At 33.2% G+C, this 14,675-nt stretch overlaps 2 protein-coding genes across 2 annotated transcripts in view; both read right to left on the bottom strand.

The window, feature by feature from the left end:
- Positions 1–4,796, bottom strand: part of rassf3 (Ras association domain family member 3) — a 90,197-nt gene extending 85,401 nt beyond the window's left edge. Inside the window, 1 exon segment of the mRNA XM_059326280.1 lies at positions 3,841–4,796. Within this exon segment, the coding sequence (XP_059182263.1) occupies positions 3,841–4,369 (529 nt within the window). The 5' untranslated portion in view covers positions 4,370–4,796.
- A 1,997-nt stretch (positions 4,797–6,793) lies between these two features.
- On the bottom strand, positions 6,794–14,248 carry LOC131961123 (apoptosis facilitator Bcl-2-like protein 14). Its single transcript, XM_059326393.1, has 7 exons — positions 14,118–14,248; positions 11,485–11,875; positions 10,240–10,353; positions 9,141–9,205; positions 7,995–8,156; positions 7,789–7,902; positions 6,794–6,967 (listed from the first exon to the last, which is right to left on the bottom strand). Exons 2-7 carry the CDS (start codon positions 11,864–11,866, stop codon positions 6,932–6,934), a joined length of 873 nt encoding a protein of 290 aa, XP_059182376.1. The 5' UTR covers positions 11,867–11,875; positions 14,118–14,248; the 3' UTR covers positions 6,794–6,931.
- Positions 14,249–14,675: the final 427 nt, after the last annotated feature.

Raw genomic sequence — 14,675 nt, 5'->3', positions numbered from 1 at the left:
TTTGAACATTGAGTCTCTATACTATAAACTTGGTTGGTTCAACCTGCTTGCAGCATTATAAATTAATTTTTAAAGGAAATAAGTGATCTGCAGTGACTCATAAGTGACTGTTTCTGTGTTAATCAGTGAACCAGGGAGCAGCTGCAGGACTTTAACTTACACAAGTTTGTTTTTTCATGTGAAATATCATCTTTGTCCTTGTGAGGAGCTTGTTGACGTTCAGAAGGAGTAAATGGGCCTTTAACAGGCTTCTTGAGTGCCAATCAGCTGCATTTTAAATGAGCCTTAATATCTGCACACAGACTCTAGTGGTAAACCTGCAGGAAACACAGAGCGCTTTGTGCAGGAATATTATCTGTAAACATCAGGAGGTTAAAAGGTTCACAGGACGGAGACAGTTTGTTTCTTGTCTGTCAGATTTCTTAAGGTTTCATTTTCTCTACATGACTCGTTGCTGCATGTTTTTGTGCCTTTTAGGCTGAAATATTACAGTAAATAACAGGAATTGGCAAACCACTGATTCTAAAGTAAAACATTGTAATGGACGATGATACTGTTGTTAAAATACCTTCTTTTACACTTTTTATATCTTTAATTTTCCCCGTCAAAACACCAATAGTCACCAAAATTTGCTGCAAATTCCAGCAACGACACAGGCACAAAAATTACACTAACTGGCCTCAAGTTGGCGCTATAACAATCAAGTTTGTTTTTGCAATTATGTCAAAAACAGCTTGGCTTAGAGTTAGAATTCTTTCACCACTTAACAAATGTAAATCACATTCTTTAAGGTGTTTAGTTTGATGCATTTAGTCCGTTAAAAGTGAAAAATGCCGATCACAGCTCCAGGTTACATCCATAAAATGTAATGTTTTGTTGAGAAATTCAGTTTACAGTGATGTAAAACTAAAAAAAAAGGATCAAATCATCACATTTAGAAAGCGGAAACCAATAAACTGCTTGATAAATGGCAGAAACTGTGATATAAATGCCATTTATTGGTTAAATAAATAAATATTTAGTTAGAGAGCCAAAGTAAAAAAAAAAATTCTACCTATTGTTTTATAATGGTTTTCTGTTGTTCTTTGGTGTCTCTTAGTTTAATTTTTCATAACTGCTGCATCTTTGCTCCAAAAGTTTTCTGCTCTTATAACATCTATTTTTCTACTTTTTCTTCAAAATCCTATTTTCAACAACTCGCTAGAAACAGTATTGTGTCATGTCTAAAATAATTATATAAATATTAATATTAATACAGAAATTAATTTTTCTGTGTTGGCTGAAACTTTAATTTAAAAATATTAGAATTATAAATAAATAATTAGAATTTTGGTATTGTGTTATGTCTGAAATTATTATATAAATATAAATATAAATACAGAAATTAATAATTATATATAATAATCATCATAATAATAATAATAATAATAATAATAATAATAATAATAATAATAATAATAATAATAATATAATTATTACATTTTATGGCAGTTTTTTGAATGGACATTCTTGTCTTCTAGGGTCATCGAGGCAACTTTTTTTAAAGGTTAAATCAAACTAAAATGATGAACATTATCATATAAACTGGGTCAGTTGTTTGAATATCCAAAGTCTCATTTCCATCACAACACTAACAAACGCAGACCTGAACACACGAAGAGGAAGAAGGAAAGTTTCCTCTTTCTATTGTTCCTGAGACAGAAGTGGACACAGAGGGACGTCCAGTTTTGTCTCCAGGAGACATCGAGGCTCGTCTCTTTCAGACCTGAACCGGTCCGTCTGCATGGCAGGACCGGCTGCATTCCAGCGTCTCAGCCCCGCCTTCTTATGTCATCCAGCTCAGCACATGGCTCTCACTGCTGTCACAGCTCACACTGAGATAAGAAGCATTTCTAATTGTTTTAATTGTTTCCTCAATAGTCTTTGCTCTTGTTTTGTTTTTATGTTTAATATTTTTAGTTTAATATTTTATTGTTTATTTTACTATTATTTTACTTTATGAAAGTCATTTGATATCTAAACTGTTTTTTACATTTTATTTTATGTTTAATAAAGATGCTATGTAGAGTAAATAAAGGCAGATTTTTTCATAATAATCTTATATAATAATAATACAAATAATAACGGAGAGGGTTCAGCAAGTTTTTTTGGTACTTGCAATTTTTTTTGTTTTTTTTTAAAGAGATTTTATTGATCTTATATTAAAAAAAGTATTTATCAAAACAAAAACAACATATAAGTGCTCTCTATATTCACAAAGATATCGCAACAGATATAATAATAAAAACAAATGAACCACAATCCAAACCAAAATGACTTCAAGTACCTCACTCCAAAAAAAAAGGAAGAAAGGCAGCAATAAAAGAAAAGAGAGAAGAAATTTTATATGTATATATATATATATATGACTTTTGTCTCTATAAACCCAAAAAAAACTGCAATTATACTTTCATAAAAGCATAATTTTGATTTCTTTTCTCCACCAGAAAATCCAATTTTACTGTCACTTTTATTCCTCTAATGATAGTCCCTTTGATGGACAGATGATTAGGGCTGAAACTAATACTTATTTTAATTACAGATTTATCTTTCAGGTGTTAAGTTTGATTTAGTCTGTAAAATGTGACAAACGCCAATCACAATTGCAGGTTACATCTATAAAACTGGTTGTTTTTGTAGAAAAATTCAGATTACAATGATATAAAACTCAAACAGACAGCAAATCAACACATTTTATAATGTGTTTTTGCGTCTCTTAGTGTTAAGGTTTCATCTACATTACCATATATAAAAAGTATATATATATATATATATTTGTTCCTAAAGTTTTTATTTTATAGTTGTTTTAATTGTTAATACTGTTATATTTCTACTTGTTTATATTGTAAATTTTTTACTTCCAATTATTGTTTATTGTTGTCCACTCTGCTGCTGTAACTCTTGAAATTTCCCCATTGTGGGACTAATAAAGGAAATGTTAATCTTATAAAAATGTGCAATTAAATCTGTAGTATAAAGTATAAATTGTTTAAAATATGGTGGAAATAAACACTGCAATAAAGTATTGTAATGAATGACATAAATGGCAATATAACTGACATTTATTGGTTGAATATTTTCAGATTACTTATAGGACCAAGATATATATATATAATCTTGGTCCTATAATATATATATATATATATTTTTAAATATTGTATACTATTGTTTCAGAACAAAATAAGTTACTTCTGACCTAAAAAAAACAGTTAATAAATAGAGTTAAAGCAAGTGACCAAGTGCCTCTTATTCTCTAAGGTCACCACCCAAAATATAGTCATGGAAAAAATGATTAGACCAGCCTTTTTCTTGAATTTCTTGTTCATTTTAATGCCTGGTACAACTAAAGGTACATTTGTTTGGACAAATATAATGATAACAACAAAAATAACTCATAACAGTTTAATTTAATAGCTGATATCTAGACATTTTCATGGTTTTATTGATAATAACCAAAATCCTTATCAAAAAAACCATGGAAAATGTCTAGATATCAGCTCTTAAATTCAACTCTTATCAGCTATTGTTGTTGTTATTATTATATTTGTCCAAACAAATGTACCTTTAGTTGTACCAGGCATTAAAATGAACAAGAAATTGAAGAAAACAAGGGTGGTCTAATATTTTTTCCATGACTGTATATCAGTATTCTGTTTGGAGGCTCAACAGATGTACCTTTAGTTGTACCAGGCATTAAAATGAACAAGAAAGCAAGTAGAAAACAGTTTGACACCCTAAGGATCCTCCTCTGAAGGGGCTCCTCATCTTAAGGGTCCCACCTCCATCAGCCCTCAGACTCACCTGCACAGGTGAGACCATGCTGGAAGATGTAGTGGCAGCACACGTCACACCAGGTGTTCTCGCCTCCGGGCAGGAAGGTGTGTCCCTCCCCGGACTCCTGTCTCACCCTCGGGTCCTTCTCTCCGGGGGTGAAGATGGTCCTGACATCGGGGGGTCTGAACCCCTTCTTCCGGCCCCTCGGGGGCCCCCCACCGGGACCTTCCATCCCGTTCCCAGCGGCCCCTAACTCGCCGTTCCCCGGTGAAGTCACCCCCGGGGCGCCTCTCTCGCTCCACGCCGCCTCCAGGCTCTCCAGGCTGGCCGGCTGAGGAGACGGGTGCCTCCGGACCGCCCGCACCACCACCGCGCCCTTGTTGGCTTTGGAGATCCGCATCTTAGCGCCCGGCGGCGGCCAGGTCGCCTCCGGAGCCTCCTTCAGAGTACCGGGGGACTTGTTGACATGGACGGTCCGCACGGTTAACAGCGAGTCATCCGTGACCGAGGAGCGCGTGGGGACGTATTTCCGAGCCTGGTGCACGACGTTAAACATTACGCACGCTCTCTGTCTGTCATGCTCCTCAGCGGCTCTGCAGGTCGGTGGAGGTGACTTAACGAGTTAACGAGTGACCGGCGGCTGTGACGTCACTGATGACACCGAGTCCTCCTGGCGCGCGTCTTGTTGTCGGTAAGCAGGTTGAGGCGGTCCGAGGTGTGCAGGGGAACGGGTTGGGTCTCATTTCACCGCCAGGCAGCTGAGAGAGGAGCACGCGCCAAACCCGGTTTTAAAAAATGCTATTTAAAGATTTTTCTGATTGTGAGGAGCGTTATCAGTCTGCAAACTCCACTTTAAAAGCTCACTTAATTTATAAGAGTGCCCTCTTTAATTCGGCATACATTACATCCACTAGAAACTCAAACATAATTCAATAAAAACTTTTATTTGTTGTGGCCTGTTGCTTCCTATGCAAGATAAATTACCCAAGAAAAAAAAAACTTCCTTTTAACAGTAAACTATGTACGCCAATTTCCGCCAATGTCATGAAAAATGTATTCTAATGCAAAAGTTTATCAAAAATAATGACTTCTCTCAAATTAAGTTGGTATATTTTGAGAAAGCTTCTCATTATTTTGAGAAAGCAGGTCATTATTTGTAGAAACCCTGTTCTAAAAAATGCTATTTAAATATTTGTATGATTGTGAGGAGCGTTATCAGTCTGCAAACTCCACTTTAATAACCCACTTAACTTATAAGAGTGCCCTCTTTAATTCGGCATACATTACATCCATTATAAACCCATACATAATTAAATAAAAACTTTTATTTGTTGTGGCCTGTTGCTTCCTACGCAAAATGAATTACCCAAGAAAAAAAAAATCTTCCTTTTAACAGTAAACTATGGACGACCATTTCCCCCAATGTCATGAGAAATTCATTATCATGCAAAAGTTTCTCAAAATAATGACTTCTCTCAAATTAAGTTGGTATATTTTTTATAAAACTTCTAATTATTTTGAGATAGCCAGTCATTCTTTTTTTAATGAGTGTGTTTATTAGTTTTTGTTTGCAAATTACAGCAGGTCAAACAGCAAGACATGGTACATGGAACAGAGCAAACTTTTCCTCCCTATTACCCCTCCAATCCCCTACCAATTAAGTACAAGAAAACATATTGAAACTATAAACAGATGAAAATGAAGCAAAATAAACAATAAAAAAACAAGTAAATAAATTAAAATAAAGTAGCATTGATAACAAAAAGAACCTGGATATGGTATACAGTATGGCCTTAGGCCATGGACTTAAATATACATATATATACATACAATCACTTTAATTATACAGTCAAATAATAATATTATCTGTAGAAAAATTCTCATTATAATGACTTATAGATTTATTTGCATTTTATGTCAAGGCTTTGTTTTCTATTATTGACTATATTAAATCTCAAAATTGAGATTTAATTTAAGAAAAGTTTATTGATAATAGCTAGCTATTGATTTTATTTATATGCCGAATTATTCAAAATGTATGACAAGAAGTTCTGGCTTGGGGAAGCATTGGGAAAATAATTAGAAAATTTACAAAAGAGGAAATATTAAATCAATTATAAAATATTTTAATAGGGTTTATTGGTGGTCTGCCTTCAGTACAATGTAGTTATTTCAATTGACCACGAGGTGGTGCTGTTTTCACATAAATGCATTTTTCATTCTGCAAAAGTTCTCATTATAAGTGATGTGTGCATTATAATAAAACAGCAGCTTTTAGGTCATTTTATACAAACACCCTACACAGGTGGATTATTAACAGTTCAGTTTATTATATTATATAGTTTCTGTACATACAAGACCAAGATTACCTATAAATACAATAATTTATTGTGACATAAAATAGCCTTCAGTTTTTATTTAGTTTATAATATTCCTGAAGTTTATTTATTTCTGTTGCACTGACAAACCTCTAGGTAAACATTACACATTTTAAAAGAAAAAAGTTAATAAAACACTAACAAAAAGGACCACTTGAGATTAAATTACAATAAATACATTTTTATTTTTGAAAATTAACAAATTTCAAAAGCAACAAGATTTCTTTGACACATTTTATAGAAGTAAAAAAACAAAACACAAAGACAGCAACTTTTATAGATCTGTTAGAAACATTATTAATATTAATTAATTTTCAAGTAAAAGTGCAGGTGCAGAAAAATAAAGTTGTCTTTAAATATATACACTTTTTTTTTGGTTATCAAAGTTCAGCACAAACAGGTGATTTAAATTAAAACAATACTACAGCTAACCCAAAATCTACCTCAAAAAATAAAATAATTCCTACAAAATAACACTTAAATCACATACAACGGTTATTAATGGCTTTCAGATAATTCTCTCTTTGGCTCCAGTTCCTCTTTTAAGACTTGTAAAAGTATTGGCACAAACAAACAAACAACCATTTGTGAAAAACAAACAAACAGATTAATGCAGATGCATGCAGATATGTTTTGCTTGTAAATGTTTCATGTGAATGTAAACTGAAGTGGCAGAATGCACAAAGTGAGTTTCCTGAGTTGGATTTTGTTCCTTTTGGAGAATTAAAAATGATTTCTGTTCAATCGTCTTCATCGTCACTGTAAAAGGCTTTCTCCTGTGATAAAAAAAGAAAGAGAGATACATTTCAAAAAGGTTTATAGGTACAAGAAGATGGTATAAGGTCGAGCCAACAGCTGTGAATGAATAGAAGATGATTCTACATTAGAGAAATCCATAACGTGGAGAGAATGATATAGACTTCGAATGAAGGAAAATGTCTTTTTGACTAAATGGGAGAAGTGGAGGAGATGGGACACAGTTGCGAATACTTGAAATGCATCTTATTCATATTCTTTCCTCTTATATCTGGATACAGTGTAAGTTAATAATGGACGCATGTAGCCACGACTGTTGTACTTTCTTTCTTTTTGTTGTTCTCTTTTCAGTTGTATCTGATTTTTTCAACCACTTCACCCATAGGATGTAATACATGGATCTACCGTATTTCCTCAAATAGTAGGCGGGGCTTCTATTAATAAAAAATAAGTATGGGACCCGGCTAACAATAGGGGCAGGCTATTATTTGAAGGAGGCTTTTATTAAAAAAAGAAAATCAGAGCAGCAGTGACCGGCACTTTTTAGAGTGTTTTACACAGCGCATTGTAGCCAGTTACCAGGATGTCGGCCATATTGGAAGTACTCGGATGTAAACAAACAATGAACAGCATGCTGAATGTTCATTTTAAGCAGGATTCAAAATATGGTATATGTATACTTTGATGTTTACATGTGGAGCTGAAAAATGTCAATAAAAATTTAAGTACAATAAATAAATAAATAAATTAAATTAAATTAAATTAAAAATGAAAAAAAAAAAAAAAGGTTTATGGGGTCAAACTAACATTTTCACGATGAAATAAAGAGTTTTCTACGTACATATCCTCCCTGCTCCTTCACCCAGGAGGAGTAATAATCCTGCAGGTATCTGGCTCCGTGGTTCAGCAGCAGGTTCGTGGGCAGCCTGTTCACAGCTGACAGGCGGCTGGTCACCTGCCGGGGGACACAAAAACGGTTCAAGGTTAGTCAATATTTCATTATTTTTGCTTATTTTTTTAATATAAACACTTTAAAGTTGTCCTCACCTCACAGGTGACAGCGATCTGGGTTTCAGGACATGCTTTGGGCCCTGGAGATTCGGGGTCGGGGGTCCTGAGGCCCATCCTCGTCAGAAGAGTCGACATTAACCGCTTAAAGAAACTGTAATCCCAAAATAGCTCTTTGGCTAAAGCGGCGTTTTCCAGCTCCTGGTGGAGACAAAAGAGACATTTTTGTATATTCCAAAACAGTGATTCCCAATCCAAAGATCCACGGGGGGTCACGAAGCCCTCTTAATTTGTGTCATTTTTTGGTCTTTTTTTTGTAATTGCGTGTATTTTTTGGTCATTTTGTACATTTTATTTTGACAGTATTATTTAATCATTATTGTAATCATAGGTGTATTTTTTGGGGTAATTTTGTGTCTTTTTTGGTCATTTTTAGTAATTTTGCTTTTTATTTTTGCATTTATTTTGACATTATCATTTAATCTTTTTTTTTTTTTTTTGCAAACCCACCAGTACAACATCCTGGTGGGTTTGCAAGGTGTTTTTAACATCACCTGTTTATAACCAGAAACTGTAAAAATTAAACTAAATTTGGATTTTAAATGTCTGACAATCCACAAATGAATCATTAGTGATGAATGTGGAAGAAAAATGACCAAATCAAAGCTTAAAATAGTAACAAATCATCAAAAATCACGTTTTTCTATGTCTCATTTAAGAAATTGCCAAAAATAACCTGTTTGCGCTTAAAATATCCTTTAAAAAACATTAAATTCTGCATTCCTCAACACAACTATGAAGCCAGGAATGACTCAGCTGAGACCAACAGTCACGTCAGAAAAAATCTGCATCTTGCTCTTCTCATTTCTCCATTTTTCTCTCAAGACATTTTTAGTTCTCCCTGCTTCTAGCCACCAGAGCAGAAATGTTGAATTATTTTCACAAATGCAGTTTATAAACATCCAGCAGCTGTTTCTATGAAATGATTTATCAGCTCAACAAGCTGTAAAAAGACGTCTACTGTGAACTCTAGACCGCTCAGATATGGTGGAATATTAACATGTTGTAAATGCTTCCTAGGCTTCCTAACTTTGTAGGAGTTTCCTGTAACATGATGTGAACGGTTGAATGAAGCTGAGATCTTTAATCAGGTTTCTTAACGTCAGAGTTAAAGTAGTTTGTTACCTCGTCGTTGGCTCGGTCTCCAGTCTCCCTCAGCAGCAGGCCGATCATTTTCTCCACATTCTCATCTGAACAACAGAACAAACAATAATCAAACAATATCCAAAATGCAAAACAGGGTTTATGCTGCACTGTGACATCTCAAATCTGGTGACCAAGTCAGTCAGTATTGAGGGCTGAAATAAATCATTTTCCCACTGGACAAATAAGCCACCAACTCCCACTAATATGTGGATTTTGTCTTCAGTGGCAAAGATTATAATCGGCACTTTGAGACAAGCGTGTGGCAGTAGTCAGTTATTTACCGGCTCCAATCATCAGTGATGGAAACTAGACACCCAGGAGGACCCACTCATTTTATTTTATTGTCTTTATTTATTTAAATGTTTTGATGACTGTTAATTTATTTATAATTATTTGTATTTAAATTTAATTTTAACTTTCAAAGAATTTTAATTTATTTATAATTTAATGTATTTGTATTTAATGTAATCATTTCATTGTATTAATTTTTTATGGATTTTTACTTAATTTATAATTTCATTCATTCAGTCATTTTTTGGCATATTTCAGCTTCAAGGTTTTTTTTTTACATCACTGAATTATTTTTCTTAATTTGATGTCATGTTTCACTCAGTAGTCCTCAGATTTATTTTAATATATATATATATATATATATATTATAAAAATGTGCAAACAACAGGATTATTCCCATCTTCTTTAAATCTGTCATTTTTCACAAAGCAGAACTCTTCACTATTTAATATCACAAATTATAAAAAAATTTATGGATATCATGACTGGCAGCATTTCACGATGTCAAATAAAAAACGTTACACATCTTGCTCAGTTCAACAGCTCTTTTTTTAAAGTTAAATATCAGCCAAAATGAGAAGACTTTCTTTAGGATTCATACAGAGTCATTTGTTCTGATTTAGGAGTATCGTCTGTGTAACAGGGAACCAAGATCTGTTAAAGTGACTAATATGTTAATGAAGTTTGGACAGGTAGCCTTAAAATTCAGAGGCATTCATTGTGTTGAAATTGGAAAGATTCAGCAGAGGAAAATGTTTTATTCTGCAGGGAGGAAACCAAAACTCACCTTCTGGCGAGTCCGTCTCTACTTCTGGAGGCGTGAACGGGATTTCATCAGCGATTTTTGTCAGCCGACCTGCTGCCTCCTCGAACTCATCCGCTCCTTTTGGGCAAGGCAGTACTGAAAGAAATAATAAAAACACACAAACAAAAAAGCTTACACATGTGTTAAAAGCAACAAGTCCAAGCACTCAAACTGGCTGCCTCTTAGTAGTATTTGACACTATTTTGTTTTAGATTTTATTTTGTTTTGATTCATTTATTCTTCTCTCTTTTTCTAGTTTATTCTATCTAAAGGCAACATGTCCAAGCTTGTATATTGTAACAGGCTTTTCCAAAGAATACCATCCTGAAAAAAAAATATCCCCAAAATCAGAAGTACGTCAATAATCCCTGGGGGGGAATGACTTGACGATGTGTGACGTCACAGTGAAACCACGAGGCCGACTCACCCTGAGAAACAAACGTCTCCTGGTGATAATCAGGAGGAACCTGTCGCTGCATGTTTACAACCACCTTTAAAATGTCATGACTCAGATTGTTGACAGTGAAAAATGCATTTAAATATTGGCAAAAGTACAAAAGCAACATGACTTAACAGGAGTTATGACGGTAAAGGAAAATCTGTCATGAAGATGATTCAGTTTCGTTTCACTTCAAGGAAGTTGAAATTAAATAGAATAGATTTTGTTTCTGATATGAATCATGTTTTCGTGGTTATTGAAAAAAAAAAACCTTTAAACTCCTCACACTGGATTATAAAAGATATACTTATATATTGGGGCTGCAACTCACAATTATTTTCATTATTGCTGTAATTTACGCAATTAATTTTATTTAAACTATTTTTTATATATATATATATATATATATATATATATATATATATATAGACCAAGAATCCTCAGTCACAATCCTCAATTTTTTGTTTTTTCTTGTTCAATGATTTAATTTATTAATACATTTTTTATAATTATTGCGTGTTCCTCAGTTCAGAAAAAAAAAAATCATTCAGAATTTCTTTTTAATTTTGTTCTAAAAATACAAATCCAATATTCTCTTAACTAAAAAATAATCTAATGTCTTATTATTTATTCATTTAGGATTATTTTCCTTTTATGCTGTTCTTTGGACTGCATGTTAATTTATAGTGACCTTAATCGTTATTATAACAGACATTTTACACTTTTGACATTTTTTAGACAAAACAAAGGTTTATATTAATCAATAACTAGCTGTATGAAATACTCACCTTCATTAGTGCCGCCACATCTGTCGTTGACCTCAGAATGCTTTGAACGAAACGGGGACAGAACTTCATCTTCATCTATCGTCTTAGGTTTAATACAGCTAAAAATACGTTTCCAGGGCTTCTTCTTCTTCTTTTTCTCTGGCGTCTGAGGCGAGGCTGACCCGTTTGCATCCGAGCCTCCTGACACTAAAACCGTACTGTCCTGTGTGGGCGACTCCTTCTTCGGCCGCCTCCTCTGGGCGTAGGCCATGAGGAGCCGGTACTCCTCCGTGTCCTCCATGCTGTCGGAGTCTGAGGTAGATTTCGGGTCACAGTTTTTGCTTTTTTTGACCCCGTTGTGGTTGGAGAAGGGGTCGTGGATCTCCACGTGGCCATTTGCCATGTTGATTTACTGTTGATAAAAAAAAAAAGATAAAATTACACTGATGAAATTAAAAGATGGCATGAACTTAAAAGCATAAATATGTAGCTATAATAAATACATATGTATATTTATTAAAAATGTATTTATTTTTAAGTAGAATAAATACATTTCTACTTGTTTAAATTGTATATTGTTAATACTTATACTTAAAAAAAATATATTTAAGTTTATTTGCAAATACCTTTCTAATATTTCTTGTTTATACTGCTGTTTACTATTTATTTATTGCTATTTTGCTATCCACTTTGCGGCTGTTGTGAGACTTGTAAAGGAAACTTAATCTTAAATGTGATAATTTAATGTGTTCTTGTAACCATTTATTACTCTTATGTTGTTGTTTAAAAAAAAAAAAGAAATATTCTGCAAGAAAAGTCCAATTTTTTTCAGATTTATTTTGAATTTTCGTGTAACCACGTCTCTCATGACAAAAATATTTTAATCCAAAGGAGGCTAAAGAAGAAAATGAAACATAACATAATTTTTTTTTTAAATGTAATGACCGTTATAAAGTACACTTGTATATAGAATATTTTAGTTTATGCCTTGAGAGATAATATATAAATGCCTATGTATTTATACATTTTATATCTTAAGGCATGAGCAATAAAATGTGTGATATTTATGATTGTTGTTGGTGAACCGCTGGACTGTCTAGTTGCTGTGTGCGGCTCTATTGCCCAATCAAACTTTCCCTTTGGAAACAATAAAGTACATCTTATCTTATTAATCAATTTGTTTTCTAAAAGACAAGTTACTTCCAGTTTGTCATATTTGGAGACTTATTGCTTTTATCAGCTTTTTCTATCACTGTAAACTGAATACTTTTAGGTTTTCAGTAGTTTAATAAAAACAGCAAGTTTGATGTGTTGGAAGACTTTTTCAGACTTTTCTAGACATCCCATATATTAAATACTTTAACCTAATTCAGTTTATATGATGCAAATAAAGCTTTATTAACAACACATTTACAAATATATCTTATTAGATTCAATTTAGATTTTATTTACACAACTTGTGCTCTGCAAATCCAAATAATTATACGATAAACATTTTCATCTATCATCATTTCTTTGGTCTGGTGTTCTTTGTATTCTTCTAAATATGATCAGTTTTGTATTTTTTACGTTATATTTCGGCCTGCAACTAATCATTATTTTGGCTATTCATTAATCCATCGATTATTTGGTCTATAAAATGTAAGAAAAATTATGAAAAATGTCCATTACGTCTTCCCAGAGCACAAGGGGATATCTTTAAATTCCCTGAACTATCATGAAGTAAATTTAAAACCCCAAAACATTTTATATCAGTTAATAATCATATAAAAAACAGCAAATCCTCACATTTAGTAAACTGGAACCAGTGGATTTTTTTGTGGGTAAATCGTTTTCCGTTGTTTACTTCATAAATTCTGTTGATTATATTATTTCTGTTCATTGTTTTTATGCTGTACTGCCTGTATTTTGTACACAATTTAGGAATAAACTTTTTTTCATACTCTAAGTTATAAGGTGATCTTATCTATCAGTATACATGTAATAGTCGTCTGTTTTAAGTTCATGTGAAGGTATTTCCTGCTATATTTGTCACTATTTAATCTCACTTTGTCGCTCTCTGCTGGTGGATAAACTGTAGTTCTATATGATCATGTCCAGGCATGTTATCATTTAATGTAACCCTTGATACAGACTAGCTGGAAGCCTGATAAAACACATTTCTTCCGTAAATACACAACAAAACACTGCCAGGAAATTAGGAATATGTTAGTAAACGGTTAAAACACACATTTGATCTATAAAATACAGTTTCTAAAGTTCTTTATAGCCAATTTAGCTGAACTGTAAAGCTAGAAAACTTTGTGTTAAGCCTGTTAAAAGGTTAACAGGTCAAAATAAATGAAAATACACTTCATAAATATCATATTTATGTGTTTAACAGCCCGAGCTGTTAGGGAATAACATCCTAAATGCTCCCTGTTAGTTTCCCTGTCAGACTACGCTTTAGTTACAAAAAAAAGTAGAAATACAAATGTTATTTTTATTTTATTATTTATCTGATTCTGTAAAACACAACACAATCGCTAAACATTTTGATAGCTGACGCAACTCATTTCAACCGCTAAAACTAACAAAAACAAGCTTGACTCCACTTTAAAACAAGTACTTGGTACATGAACAGTCATTTAAAATGTAAAAATATGAGTACTTACGGTCCAAACGGTGTAAAATAAACTAAAATAGCGTCACAGTTGTCGACTTCTCAACTTCTGACCGGCAAAGATTGGCGTCGCTCTGCTGAGCCCTGTTTTATATTGTTTTACCTCCAGCGTCATCACGTCCTCATGACGCGATTGACGTAATATGACGCATATGACGTTGACGCTGGCAAATGTAGGGGAATGCTAAAAAGGTTTATTCTAGGCTCGTTTTCTCAGTTTTAAGTTGAGTTTTTGTGCTCAAAATGACCAGATTAATTAATATTTTGAGTCCATACGCGATCACTTCAACACAGCCTAAAATATTACACACACAAGTGCAAAACCCCCAGAAAAAACTATTGAAAACTGAAAGTGAAACTGATAAACAGTGACACAGCGGTTTTTTTTGTTGTTTTTTTTAACTTTATTTATTCTAAAATGATAAGATTACTTAAATGGTTATGTTAAAAATATATATAGCGTATACATGCATAATTACAATTAATTATAAGTCCACCAGTTTCATCACAAGGTAAAAAAAAGTGTTTGTTTGTTTTTAGTCACTGTGAC

This window comes from Centropristis striata, chromosome 22 (assembly GCF_030273125.1).
Source record: "Centropristis striata isolate RG_2023a ecotype Rhode Island chromosome 22, C.striata_1.0, whole genome shotgun sequence".
NCBI classification, from domain to species: Eukaryota; Metazoa; Chordata; class Actinopteri; order Perciformes; family Serranidae; genus Centropristis; species Centropristis striata.
This window is presented reverse-complemented; position numbering and strand designations above follow the sequence as displayed.